This window comes from Charadrius vociferus, unplaced genomic scaffold (genome assembly GCF_000708025.1).
Source record: "Charadrius vociferus isolate BGI_N301 unplaced genomic scaffold, ASM70802v2 scaffold370, whole genome shotgun sequence".
NCBI lineage: Eukaryota > Metazoa > Chordata > Aves > Charadriiformes > Charadriidae > Charadrius > Charadrius vociferus.
This window is the reverse complement of record NW_009646744.1, coordinates 3,655,940-3,670,228: the sequence shown is the minus strand read 5'-3', so window position 1 is coordinate 3,670,228 and position 14,289 is coordinate 3,655,940. Positions and strand designations below refer to the sequence as shown.

General features: G+C 37.3%; 1 protein-coding gene across 2 annotated transcripts; it reads right to left on the bottom strand.

The window, feature by feature from the left end:
- Positions 1-391: 391 nt before the first annotated feature.
- Positions 392-9,046, bottom strand: SMAD5 (SMAD family member 5). Of its 2 annotated transcripts, XM_009891061.1 has the most exons (6): positions 8,423-9,046; positions 6,954-7,205; positions 5,597-5,716; positions 4,729-4,950; positions 1,956-2,212; positions 392-1,018 (listed from the first exon to the last, which is right to left on the bottom strand). In XM_009891061.1, the coding sequence occupies exons 1-6, from the start codon at positions 8,823-8,825 to the stop codon at positions 875-877; spliced, it is 1,398 nt and encodes a 465-aa protein (XP_009889363.1). In that variant the 5' UTR covers positions 8,826-9,046; the 3' UTR covers positions 392-874. The 2 variants fall into 2 exon arrangements, with proteins under 2 accessions (XP_009889363.1, XP_009889373.1); XM_009891071.1 differs by lacking the exon at positions 5,597-5,716.
- Between the last annotated feature and the right edge of the window lie 5,243 nt (positions 9,047-14,289).

Below are 14,289 nucleotides of genomic sequence, written 5' to 3'. Positions count from 1 at the left end.
AAAGTAGTAAGCACTGCCATTTACAAATAGTAGTGTTTATGTTAAAATAGAGAAGGGTACCTAAAAAGAAATAGCCTTGGCAACCAAATCCAACCAGCATGAGTGTAAATCAAAGCAAAACAAGAATTACTACTCCAGAAATGTGCAAGATGTTTACCTTGTATCAATTACTATTTAAAATGGTGGTTAAGAGATATTACAAAACTGAAGTGGGAAAAGGCTACAAACTGCTATTCTGCATTAATATACAGTGTGTTTATGACAGCATTTTCCAATAGACAAGTGTTTTTACACCACTCCAATATTTGTAAAAAGTGTGTTTCATGTGTACACTTAAAAAAAAAAATCACATTGTTCAATCTGAGGCAAATTAGCCATAATAAAGTCTAATTTTACTTATTACAGATGTCAAACTTAAGATGTTAAACAACTATGCTAAAAATACAGCTTGCAAGCTGCAGCTGCATATGTTCAAACAGTTTCATAAACCTTAAAAAAAAATCCCAAACTATGATATGTATTTATTTTCTGAAGTCAGTCTTCATAATTCTTGTCCCTACAGGACAAAAAGAAAAAAATTTTCCAGTTAAGACATATGACTGTAAATTCTAGGGTAAGGGGGGGAAAAGCGTTCCGAATTTTTCAATAGACTTTTTTCCCTTAGGGCTCAACTGTCACTTAAGCATCACAAGAACAAATTGAAATGTAAAACTGATTAGCTATACACAATGGAATTGGTCACAAAGGGATTTAAAAAAAAAAAAAGTTAAACCATAAGATCCATTCTCCATATAGCTCACAGTATCCACACTGGAAGTTTCTCTAGAATTAGATTAAGTTCGCTAAAAATAACGCTGAAGATAGAATTTCAGCACTATGAAACAGATGAGATGGGATTAAGAGGAGAACCCATTTGTGTAAGTACTTTATCCAGCCACTGGAGAGGCCCATGGAGATGAATTTCTATCCAGCATGGGGTGCTTGTGACATCTTGTCGGTGATATTCAGCTCCCCAGCCCTACAGAAACGAACAAAATGTTACCAATCAAGTTGCGAACATACTTGTCTTTCAAAATAACTGTACTAACAAGAAGCAGGAAACCATGTTCTAAGATCTGTAGGTAACTCACAATCTAGCAACACTTCTTATCTGAAGGAAAAAAACAACTGAGGCTGGGAAGGAGTGGGAGGGAAGCTGCACCTGGAAGCCTGAATCAAGTCTCATCTGCTACAGACTTGTAGCGACTACACGAGCTCCTCTGTGGTACACACTGCTGACTCGAGAATGACTCCTGGCTATGGCCACAGCTCTCTTCTGTTTCTCCCTCCTGCTCCCTATCCTCCACACTCTCAAACTGAGCTGTATTTAGCATAACTGACAAGACAAGACATCTTTTGGACAAGATGCAAAAAACCCCAGAAGGCCCAAGTCTAGACTCCATGCTAAATCTGAAACGGGCAGCATCTTGGTTAAACAATGTTGAGAAAACACTACTGTGAGAATAACAGCACAGTTTGATTTCAGAAATTCAAATCATGTCTTTTTTCCATAATAATTTCTTTTTAAAAACAATATTAATATCTTTGAAAGAGCTGCATTTTTTTCTGCAATCACTTCTGCTCCTCTCACATTCTTAGGGTCTTGTAATTCACTTTGTTCCTTCATATTTAGAGCATGAGCTCAAATCTTCTTTAATAAAATTATAGCAACCAGATCCCTCTCCTGAATACCGAAGTAACTAAATACATAGCCAACACTCAACAAAGCAATCTGTGCTTTTGCTTTCTTGCACTGATTTCCCTCTCCCCAAATTAACCATTTTCAACATACTTATCATTGAAAAGAACCACATCAGTTCAGAATAGCTTTGCTACGTTCTTACAGTGCTAATGTAATTACTGCTGAATACTCAAATCCACAATAAATTTGAATGCCCTCAAAATAATTTGTTTACCTTTACAAAGCTCATTCGAATGGTGCACATTTTGGTGAGTTCGTATACTGCTTCAAATCCATGGTTGACAGACTGAGCCAAAAGCTGAGCGAACTCCTGATTGTTAAAAATTTTCAGACTGCATCCACTCGGAATCTTGCATACAGTTGTCGGATGAAAGCCATGGTGGTAGTTGCAGTTCCTGCTCTGTACAAATATGCTGCTATCACTTAAACACTCAGCATAGACTTCCCCACCAACATAGTAGAGATGAACTCCTTGGAAACAAAGATAAAAATGCTTCAAATTACTTTTATTTCCAAAAATATAGTACTTAATATAATCCAAGACAGCAAATTTTCTGTTTGAGAAGCTTTTTAGAAAAGCTCTTTTGCCCACACTATAACATACTTCTCATTTGAAAATACAGTAGACTTCATTATACATCAGCCACTAGATGTCCTTCTCTCATCAATTACAGAATCGAAAGAAAAAAAACCCTACTTCCACACATCAACAGTTATTTCAAGCTATTCTCCTAGAGAACTTATGTGGATTTTAAAAATCCCGTTTTATAGAACTGGTAGCTTCTGCCTATGGCAATTTCAACAGAAATAAGTGTCCTGGGAGAAGGTGCAGTGATAGACATGAATGAAAAAGTGTATCCATAGTCTGCTCTGATTTTCAATCTATTTTTATCAAGCAAAAAGAGATGTAAGTCCAATTAATTGCACAACTTAAATATCATCAGGCTTTACAGACCTTAAAATCAACAATGCCCCTAGATTTATCACATCTGCCTGGATTTAGCTGTGTTGAATAGCACTCTGCTTCCCTCCCTTTATATTCTGAAGCCTGCGTAACACTATTTCTGACTAAAAATTGATATATGAAAGCTGCTAATCCTTTCAGCATCCAAACACAGACTCTCACTGCTACTTCAGTTGAGATACTCACCTTCCTTTTATATCTCCCTTTCCCCCACCCACCACTGTTATACGGTTGGGATACAGTTCAGTTTAAGGCTTCCTTGCAATACCCTGGGAATCCACTGCAGACTATCCCGTGGTTTGCCAGATGAGGCTGCAGCAAGTCAACAGATGCAAGTTAATCTTTCAGACAGCAGCAACTGTTCTGAACATTGCTAGAGCCACTTGGGACTACGGTAGGATGAAGGTTACACAGAGGATCTTCATCAACTATAAGCAGCTATCAGAAAATCTAGGGGTAGGCAAGAATGCATTTTTCACAACACAACCCTATTCATTTAAAAAGACAGAGACCACCACTTGCTAGCTAAGTTCTTTTGGGTAAAGACCTTCTGAGAGATTTCTGAAGGCAGCTGGGTAATACAACAGTCTGAGAAGAACGCAGATTCTTCAAAAATAATCCAATGCACAATTAGGAGTCACGTTTGCAACCCAACACTTCTACACAATCCTATTTGCTAAGCTTTTTTCTGTAGTTATAAGGAGGGGAAAAAAACACAACCTTCCAAACAAAATCCATAAATAAATAGTACTTTATCCCAAAACAATCTTAATTGTTCTCAGAGCTGTTACCATAAAACAAAGTTTTAGTTTAATAATCTGTATGAGACACGTAGACATTTTAAAGCTCATTGCAGCATCACTGCATCCCTCTGCAACATGATGTTGGATCCTCGTTAGATTTCTGACCTTAGGGGGATGCAAAAGATTCCTCTGCTAGTCAGAATTCCGTAAGTCAAAACAAAAGAATCTGACAAACAATCCACACCCCAGAAATCAGTTGTTCCCCCTTTATAACAATACATCTTCCTCGAACAACAGAATTGCAGAGACAATTTTCCAAGACACGAATATATCTCATGGTCTCCAGAGATTCTGCAAAATTTTGCCATGTTTATAGTAGTTTCTAATGAAAAGACTGATAAGGGACAGGATAGGTCTCAAAGAGACACTACACGCAACAGTGACTTTCATTTAGAAAAAAAACACCAAAAACAACTCAAGATGAACTGTACCAAATGCTTTTGGGTGTCAAAAGGGCCTCTAGATATGCACGACAGAAACGGGGTTCTCTTCTCAGGACTGACTACGTTACAAAACAGGAGATATGCAGAAAAGGAATACTACATTTTAAGGTAATCCAAGTACATTCCATCAAAGATGAAAACGGTGCATCTATATGTGCTATCAGTCAAACAGCAGAGGAAAACTAGAAGATCTTGCAAAACCTGCTGTCTCCAGGAATCCCTCCCACACACATACACACCCCATGGATTCACTCAGACAAATGAGCCCTTGCAGTTCTGCATTAGCACTTCAAAGTCCTGCTGCCAACTCATGCAAGATATTTGAACGTACTGTAGACAGCAGCATAATACCTTGCACGAAAAACAAAATAAAAAAATATCTTTGATATCCTGTAAAGTGGTATGAAGAATCTGATTTAAGAAGCAGATAGAATATCAGAAGTCCTGCAATACGTTTCTTGGTGCTGAAACACAAAATTCTACATACAGACTACCATTAACCATTACAAACAAGCCCCTATAACAATTTAGTTTGGTAAGAAGATGTAATATTTAATCTTTTAAATTAGTGCCAAAATAAAATGCATGCAATTCCTAGACTAATTAGAACCAAACTATGCCTAAGTGAGTTGTCTTCAGATACTGGAGAGCTAGGTAATGTATCACGGATTACTTCTACTATTCTTATCTGAGAATAATCATTGTTGCAGCATAGAGAAGTAGAAATAAAAACAAGGACTTGGCTTCTTAATCATGCATAACACAACTAAGCTTTACCTTTTCCAATATGTCGTCTAGTGTTCTCAATTGTTGAGTTGCGATTAACATTTGAGAGCAAACCTAAGCAGAACCTGTTTTTATTATTGGAGGGATCTGTAAATCCGTCTACTAAGACACTTGTAGAAGATGCATGAAAAGCCTCCCCAACACGATTATTTAATTCGTAATACACAATCGAACACCAGTGTTTGGGTTCTTCATAGGCAACAGGCTGAACATCTGAAAATAAGCAAAATGGAAATAACAGTTTACATAAGTGTTATAATATTACATCTAAAACTGTAAAGCAGGCCTTCCAGAGTATCAAGAGATAACCAAAAGCTTAGTCAACAATTATGATGGGCAAGAATACTCCTGATTAAGATCTTAATGATTTTTAATTTCATGCATTGTAGCTAGACCATTGATTTTATAATTATTTTCCTATTTTAAGCCTGATATTAAACAAAAAAAAACGCCCTACATATACACAAAAAAAGATGACTGATATCAGGCAAACCCCGATTCTTTTGTCCACTTTAAAAAAAAAAAATTAATTGGTATTTTGGGACTCAATTTTCAGAGCCTTTGTGCATACACAATTCCAAGAGCAGGCAAAGGTAGCAGAAGACTAATTCTGACAAATGAAAAAAGTTCAACTTGTTGTAAGCCATACTACACACCTGACACTTTAAAAGCAAGAGATGCACATAAGCAAGGTAAGTTTTATTTCTCAATTCTTTCTGTTACAGCCCCAGTTTGCCTTGGAGGACTTTTCCCACTTACCAACAAGGTTTACTGCACAATTTGAAGTTATTAATTTAATTTGGTCATGAGTTGTAAAAAGCCAAACTACGTTAATTTTACACCATACTATACAACTTACCTCTGGTTGATATATTTGGCATGATTTGAGGGATCATTGTATTGCTTGTGTCCATAGACTGAGAATTATCCTGCCCCATTTGATCATCAGGGGGCATATATGCAGGAGGTGGAGTATCAGCTACAAACATTAAAAAATAAGAATAAACCAGAATAAAACTCCACAATTTAGAATATTTATTTATTCATTCTACAGTTGTAAACACACAGAAATACTCTTGAAGAAGAGATATTAAAGCATTTGGACCCATTTTCAAAGTAACCTGAAGACAACCCAGCCAGGTGTCTTTACAGTAACCTCCATCAATAGTTGGATTCTTAGCTATGGGGCTAATAACAAGATTGGACAATTGAGGAAAACTAAGAAACATGCTTTAACTGAGAAGTGTTGTTTGTTTTTTTTTTTTTAAAAAAAAACAACCACCGCACTCCTGCAACTGGGCAAGAGGACTATAGTTCCCATTTACACCCCCCCAACACAATCATTAGCTTTGTTGACCACCCTCCTCTTCTCCATGTTTAAAAAGAAAGAAGTAGTAGAAGAAATAACTTTATATGCCATAGCATAACGAAGGCCTAAACCAGTTTTGTTTTTTTTCTGCTTCTATAGGCTGAGTTCATTATAGAAGCATGGACCTCTGCACTCTTCCATTCAGCACAGTAGTCAGCGTACCAACACACCATTATCCCGTATTTCAGAAATTCCCTCCAGATACCATTAATGCATCCGTCCCAGTGATCACAGTCCTTACCCAGGAAGGACATACCACCGAATGGACGCTTTCTGTGGCACTAAACAGCCAGAAAGAACAAACATGAGGCCACTGATGTACTAGACAAATAAGTTCTTTGATCTGTTAACTCCTTGGGTTTATAAACCACACCAATAACCAGACACTCAATAAGGCTCCTTTCCTTTGCCCCATCCATTGTTTTTTTCCTCCCCATTTTTCACTCAAATTGGTTAAGTTCCTGTTAGAAATTTGCTCTATTTTGTTTTCCAGTTAAACACCACATGTAAGCATCTTTATTTAGAGCAAAACATCAATAAACTTCTTGCTCAGCCTCTTGCATCTGCTTTCTTTTTGTTGATAGGTATTCTTTTGAAGTATGTATCAGTTATTCTACATTGAAGCTGTGCAAAATAACTCACCACTATAGTATCCGTGACAAAAAGCATTTGGAAATATAAAAGTGTAACAGTTAACTCTGACCAGTAACAAAACTAGGAAGAAAACCCCCTAAAATGCAAACAGAAAGCAATTTTATGCTAGTTTCACAAATTCCTGAGGTGTTAAGACACAAAAATAATAAAATGTCGCATTCTGTTATGTAGTTAACATTTAGGCTGTACTTACCCGGTAGCTGAAACGGACTAGATGGTCCAGAGCTAGCTGGGGAGCTTGGGTAAGTGCTGCTGGCTGGAGAAGGTGGATAGGGACTGTTTGGCGAAATGGAAAATGGAGTGCTGTTGGGCTGCTGGAAAGAATCTGGAAATGTTGCGTTGTGTGGCATATGTGGTTCATTGTGGCTTAGGTTCCTGAACTGAACTAGTAGACTGTGCTGTGGATTGAATTCACTATGTCTAGGCACTAACACTGGAGGTAGAACTGAAAAAAAAAACAAAAAACAAAAAACAGGGAAACAAGATTAAAAACTGAGATAGAAGGAAAGAGAGACAAATAATGTGCTCATCATGAAAACCTCAACACTAGTTGGAGTGGAAAGGGAAGTACAGGATTCATCTGTCATGCCTTTACCCCATCCTCTCTCCTTCATTTTTTTTACATTACACTTCATGGAAGACTCAAACTTTACTCTCACAAAAATCAGAGCAGAAACACACTTACATTTCATGCAAACAGAAGCCTTTTGGCTTCTTTTTTTAAAAAAAAACCCAAACAGTACACATGTGGCATGCAGCAAAGTACTGATTTAGAAGTGCAAAACTCACTGTACGTGTACATTATCAAGTCAGTAAAAATGGAAATACAGTCTATATCGCTATAGACAAACTACATAGTAACATCTAGTCCTTTTCACTGAAGACAAACAAAATCTATACTACAATATACAACTATTGCTAAGCTGGTGTTTTAACTTAAATTCAAGAGTGCTGGAGTCTGGAATTCAAGTGCTACAGCCGGTTGCAGTAGAATTACAACCATTTTGTGGAACAACGGAAGGAACTTTTCTCTATACTTTCCAGAGCAACATAATTCATCGCAACCCACAATCCTCCTCACCTTCTTCTGTGGCAACATGCCTTAACAGCAGACTTGCTACCTGACACAAATTTGGTATGTACCTTGCTCTAACCGATCGTCACTCTTGGTTCTGTTCAGCTCTGCTGCCTGCTAATGGGAAATCAAGTGGGGAACGCTGCACCCTAGAATTTTAATTCTATCTCCTCAATTTATGTCACTCACTGATGAAATATTAAGCCCCTGAAAGAAGGCTACCAACCTCCTTGTAAGGACTGAGGTTTTTAAGCAAGTTTTTTTTAAAGAAACAAGTCTTTTGATTACTACTTTACTATTTTATTATAAATGAGGACTTTGCCTCTAACTTTAAGGGTAGCAGCCTTCAAAGATCTGTGGGAAGTGTGATTTACCACAAAGAAAACCAGCTGGTACAGAACGGACAACACACCTCCCCAGAACCCCACCAGAAAACTATACTTTGAATATTCCTCTTCCAAACTCCCCCATACACCAAGTGTAGTTTGTTATACAGTACTGGAGCAGGAGGAAGAGGAGAAGGAGGGAGTGAACAAGGGTGGTTCCTGGATTTTGGTCGGATTTTAGACAGCCATGTTCAAACATACCTGGGCTCTCCACCCTCTTATAGTGGTATGGATTGATGCAGACTTCTTTCTGTTTAGATCCAAAAGGAAATTCACAAATATCCAATGGCTTCAGCTCGTGATGGCTCTGTAGATCAGGCCAACGCCAAACACGACAGTAAATTACATGGGGAAGGCCTTTTCTGTGAGAAACTTGAAGTCGTCCATCTAAAGAGCGAGGAATAGTAACACACTTGCTGGGCTGTCCTGGACTGCTCAAGGCTTTCTCCAGTTCTTCCATAGCACCCTTTTTCTTTTTCAGCTTTTTTACCAAAGCATCAACAGCTTTTTCTGCCCATTTTTCCTCTTCATCTCCTTGTTTCCAGCCCAACAGACGCTTTACAGCTGGGCTAGTAAAGGAGAACAAACTGGCCATTGACGTCATTTGACACAAGTCTTCAAAAGGTTTGTTGGGTTTTGTCTGTTGGGGGTTTTTTTTGTTTATTTGTTGGGGTGGGGTTTTTTTCAAATAAATGTCAGTGTATAACAAAAGCAGTTATTGCCACCGATGAGCTGTATTATTTCTTGGAGATTGACAAATGAACATATAGATGTCAGTGATGAAGTCTTCACATAAAAATAATAATCGATTCCTCCAATTTAGTTCTATTAAAAAAATAAGTTAACAAGTAATTAGTAAACAAGTAAAGAATGTGGTAAAACAAAAAAGGCAGATATTAAAAGAACGTTTGTTTCAACCCTAGCCATTGCACCTGATTCTATTTCAAAACAAAATCCCAGAAGTACTAGGATCTCAATTCAAAGCTAGATAAAGTAAAACGTGATCAGAGTCCACAGTTCTTGCATTACTGATTAGTAGGAAGAGCGACAGTCAAGGCACCAAAGGGACAGCACGATTTCCGTTAACAACGCTCCTTAAATCTGTGACTTTCCTTCAGAAGACAGGCTTGGGGAATACTCTTGAAAACTGGTATTACATCCCTGTCACAGTGCTTCACCAGAAGACTCAAATTTGCTACGAAGAAACAGGGAAGAGGCACGGTAGAACCAGTAGTTCCACAGCAAATACTGCACAAAAGTACTCAGCTCCTCAATTGGATCTTTATTTCACAAAAGGAGAAAATACTAAGGCATCTACTTGTTCTTGAGCTCTAATTAGGTACCCCATGTTTTTTGAAGAGCAATAGAAAAAAAAAATGAGGAAGAAACTGTAGATAATTAAAAGAAAGCCAAAAACGCTTAACAGAAAAACCCAATAAAAACCTCACATCAGCCCCTCCCCAGACACTCAGAAAGGTGGTCAACCTTTTCAGCTGAGGCTATTTTTATGCAGCACTTCCTTATATCTTTTAATGGGAATATTTGAAGCACTGGATGTTTTCAGCCTTTGGAAGAGGAAAAAAAAAAAAGTTTTCTTTTCCCCAGAAAAAGGGGGGGGGACGGGATGCGTGCTGGAGTAAGTACTAGAAATGTGACCTTTACTACAAACTGCCTCAGAACAGAAAGGAGCTGAACAACATCGTGCAGCTCAAACTGTGCTCATGAATGGTGGTGTTTTCTACCGCTCACCAGCTCTAATGCAAATCCCCCCCCCCCCCCCAATTTAAGGAGTAACGATGACAAGAGGAAATGATGTGCTGTGGCAACGAACTGATAAGAACTTGTAAAATCCCTTGTGAATACTAAATAAGCAAGTATAGACAATGAGCAGCTGGCAAAAAGCAAGAGCAGAGCTAGGAGAAAGGATGTCAATAACAAAAGATGCTTCCTTTCTTGCTACAGAGACTGCCAAACAACATTGTCTCTCAACTTTTGATAAACTGTGGTGAATTAGAACACCTAACATACTCCGAGACTACCAAATCTGCACATAAGAGAAAAAGGTGTGTGTGGGGGTAAAGCACGATTTAAGTACCTCTGTGCTGCTTCTCTTAGATTGCTACCTTTAATCAAGGGCATCTTTTTTCCTCCCACCTTTGATTAACTAAAAAGTAATCTGATAAGGCTTTTCTAAGTGTCTAAGCACATTTACAAGCTCACTCAGACACATGGATGGGTACTTTCTTATAACAGACCCATGTATTAAGCATCAAGAGCCAAAGATAGAGCAAACATCCCTAGACAAAGCATTTATAGTGTCCCACATGTAATCATCCCAGATTTTCTGCTGGCAAGGTGAGGAAAGGAGAGAACAGACCCAAGGGCACTTGGCTTTGATGAAGAGTATAAGTTCAAAAACTTATAAATGCCCTTTTCAGGAAAAAATCTAGTTATTTCACACAGTAGCTTAATCCCATTGTTGGTACTTTGATTATTTAGCTTTGTTTCAATAATATGGAAAGAACTGCAAAAAGCAAAACAAGCAGAAAAACTGTTTGAAGATCTTTCTTCCTAAGCTATCAGAAAAAACAAAATTAAAAAAAAAGAAATTAAAAGAACAAAAGTCTCCCACTGCTTCAAAAAGTCCTTAGAAGAAAGTATTGCAAAAAGAAAATTTAAAAAAATATATATCTCCTTATTTCTGAAGAAATAAGGGCACGTCTACACTTTAAGTATAAATTTAGTTCCCTAGAAGTATTACACATGAGAACCTTTGCACTCTTCAAAGTAACAGGAAATACATAAAGGGAGATAAACTTGGCCAAGAACACAGACTAAATTTATTCTTTTACTGAGGATAAAAGTTTACTGTTCTAAAAAGTAAAAGCTGTTTATAGTCCCAATTAACTTATTTCCAAGCCCTGCGTACATTCAATAGCTCTAAGACATCAGAACTTGCTCACACCCCTAAAAAAGGAAATGAACCCACCTAGAATCTCAGACCAGCAAGAAGACAATTAAAAAGTTCTATTTCTGTTTCTCAGCTATGCTTTCAAAGAATCTTAAGAATCATCAAGGCAGAACATACACTAGAAACTCCGATACTTAAGTTGAGGTCAGAAGAGATGTCAAGAAATGCCTCTTGGCTGTTGCCACTCTGATCTGTTCCATTACAGCTGTCCCATACACATTATGCGATTGAGCCTACAGACTACGATTCTATTCTATGATCATGTATAATTTTTCTTTTTTTCTTTTTTTAAATTTGGAACACAGTAACATGCAGCAACTAGGAATGAAATTTTACTGGTTGTATATCATTTCAACATCATTTACCCACAAGTATGCTCATGGAATAAACAAGCTAACTAAAAGCAAAGAAAGCTGGAACAGTTCTACTAAAATGGTGCTTTGCCATAACTAGTATTTGTAGGGCAAGTATCAAGAGAATTTTGATAACTAACTGTTGTATAAACTATGATTTTAGAAATAATCTGCTTGGAGTAACATAATTAGCTCTAAAAACTTCACATTAGTCTGAATACCTATCAACAGAAGCAAAACCTAGTCGAACAAGTGTTCCAGAAGCATCATAACAGATTTGATCAAAACTGTTGCAACGTCTAAAAAAAAAAAGTTTCCACATACATACTTGTACTGTAACCACTGAAAAATGAGACTGTTGAAGTTCAAAACATTAACAGCATTTACTGTAAATCCATTCTGGCCACCCATGAGGCTTTCAAGACTCTTCTACTGAAGCATACTTTTACCTGTTCAAGAACAGCAAGGGCAGAAAAACGCTGCAACAAACTGATAAGCTTTGAGAGGTACAAATGACACCAAATTTGCCTCATTATAGGCCTTTCGGAAGTTCATTCTGGGAGGCAAAAATACTGCGGGTTTACAGCTTTTGCTTTTTCTTAAGAAAACGAGGTAGTATTTAAAAGCTTCATTAATTATCTGTAGACTAAAAGCATTCCCTTCTTTGGAGCTATTTAAGGTCACAAAGCAGCAGGTTCAGGCATTTATGCAGAAACCAAACATTTTCATGTAGAAACTGCAACTCTTGTAGGGTTTTAAAATTTCTGAATCAATGGCATAAACCACATTTAGGACATTTACTTGTATTTGTAATTTCAGCATCTAATTTTTGAAAGGTTTCTAAGTAATCATGACATCTGCTAGAAACAGCTTTACTGGATCATCTATATTTACAATCAATTTCTTCTGAGGCTTTAAAAGTGCATGTTATGAGCGGTGATTGCAGTACAACAGTGCATCTCTGTAAGATCTGAGCACAGAAACAAATGCTTTAGAGAGTCACATTTTCATTCATAGTTTTGCACAAATTACTGGTATTGTTGCACCTCTAGACGCAGCTGGTAACAACTGTCATGGGGGAAAAAAAAAGCTTTCTTAAATTTCCTTAAGAGGCAGAGGGTCTATTATGCATTACCTTCTTTTATTGAATAACTTTTCAGCTGAGCTACAAGAGAACCTGGGCTGAAAAACATGCTATTACATTTAAAAAAAAAAGTTACAAATGCTCTTTAAAGAGTGAGCATAATGCATTGCATGGGGTAGCATGAGGGGGCTTTTAATGGGTGAATATAAAAGGAAGTAAATGTTGTATCAAAATTAGACTTTGGGGCAGGCATTATTTATACATTTAAAGTTCTTGTTAATGACTACAGCAAATGCAAGGAAACTAGTTGTGTGAACAGGTCCATTGTTTGAACCCCTTCTTAATACCTCATCAAGCCAGCTAAATATACACAAAGCTGGTTAACAGCAGAACTTACAAACCACATTTCATTTGTGAAGATGGGAGAAATACTCTATCTTTCATCTACCATCACAAATACTATGCAACTCAACTACCTTTAGGTTCCTCTTCTGAGATTTTCTTAGCCTACTATATTAAACTGGCAAGCTGAGTAGATTAATTTGACTCTCTATCAAGGAATCTTCTGGCTAAAAGGGCCTAAGTGGGACACACAGCAGAACAGGTCAATATAAAATTACATACATTGTATTTATTTTAGAGACGCATTTTTTGTGTAACATGTTCTGCCATTGATTCCAAACTAATCTCCTATCTACAAAATCTAAAGTACTATTAACCAAGTAACCCATCACCCCAAGCAGCATGGCAACGAACGATGCTTTTCACAAGCGTAAGAATAAAATGAGTAACAACTACATGATCCTCATCCTTTCCTACTGCCAATACTAAGCTTGCATTGCAAATGCACAAGCACTACTCTTTTCCTGCTTAGTTTACTTGTTTGCAAATTAAGAAAGCATCCTTTAGCACCATACCCAATCTGAAATAAGGAACTTCACTGCTCACGATTAGAAGCTGCTCCGAGACTCAATTTCATAATATAAACAAACCACCACTTATAACTACACAGTTGGTAGTTCATTAGAGCTGCTGCAGACTTGCAGTTAAAACTGTTTTGCAGTCAGCTCTTGTGCCTTACTTTATTGCCCCTTCAAACTTAGAAATGCTCAAGTATTTTGACTCCATACACTCGTTAACACATTACACATTCATACAGAAAGCTCAAACTTAATTACAGCATGTTACAGCATATCACACTATATTCAGTTATCAGTATTTTCTTTAAAACTACAACCTCACACATCTATTTCACCTGGTTTTATTAAGGCCCTTCTTCCCTTATAAGTTTCCTGACAGGAATTTTGCAGGATTGTGCCTGGCTTTTATTATCATTTTCCCAGGTCTACATCTTACATTGTAGCCTAGCACAGGGTCCCATGCAGTGGCATTCATTAGAGCCTTTTCTTGAGGACAAGTATAGAAGAAACATTGGCTCCATAGTTTTTCCACGCACATCAAGGATAAAATAAACCCTTAAAGTTACAGAGTGATTAAAGAATTTGGGCAATAAACTTGAAGGGCCTACATATTTCCCTCACCATTGCCATAGCCTTTCAACAACAAAAATTTCTTTCAATTATCCTGTGCAACTTCTTAGTCAAGGAATATAATCAATAATTTAACTCATCTATTTTTTCCTCTTTTCCTTAAGGGTAAG

Coding starts and splice junctions, on each gene's coding strand:
- SMAD5 (XM_009891061.1), bottom strand. CDS start 8,825: ATGACGTCAATGGCCAGTTTGTTCTCCTTTACTAGCCCAGCTGTAAAG. Junction 2,213..4,728: donor TAGACGACATATTGGAAAAG/GTAAAGCTTAGT, acceptor TTTGTTTCCAAG/GAGTTCATCTCTACTATGTT. Junction 1,019..1,955: donor TTCGAATGAGCTTTGTAAAG/GTAAACAAATTA, acceptor TCGTTTCTGTAG/GGCTGGGGAGCTGAATATCA.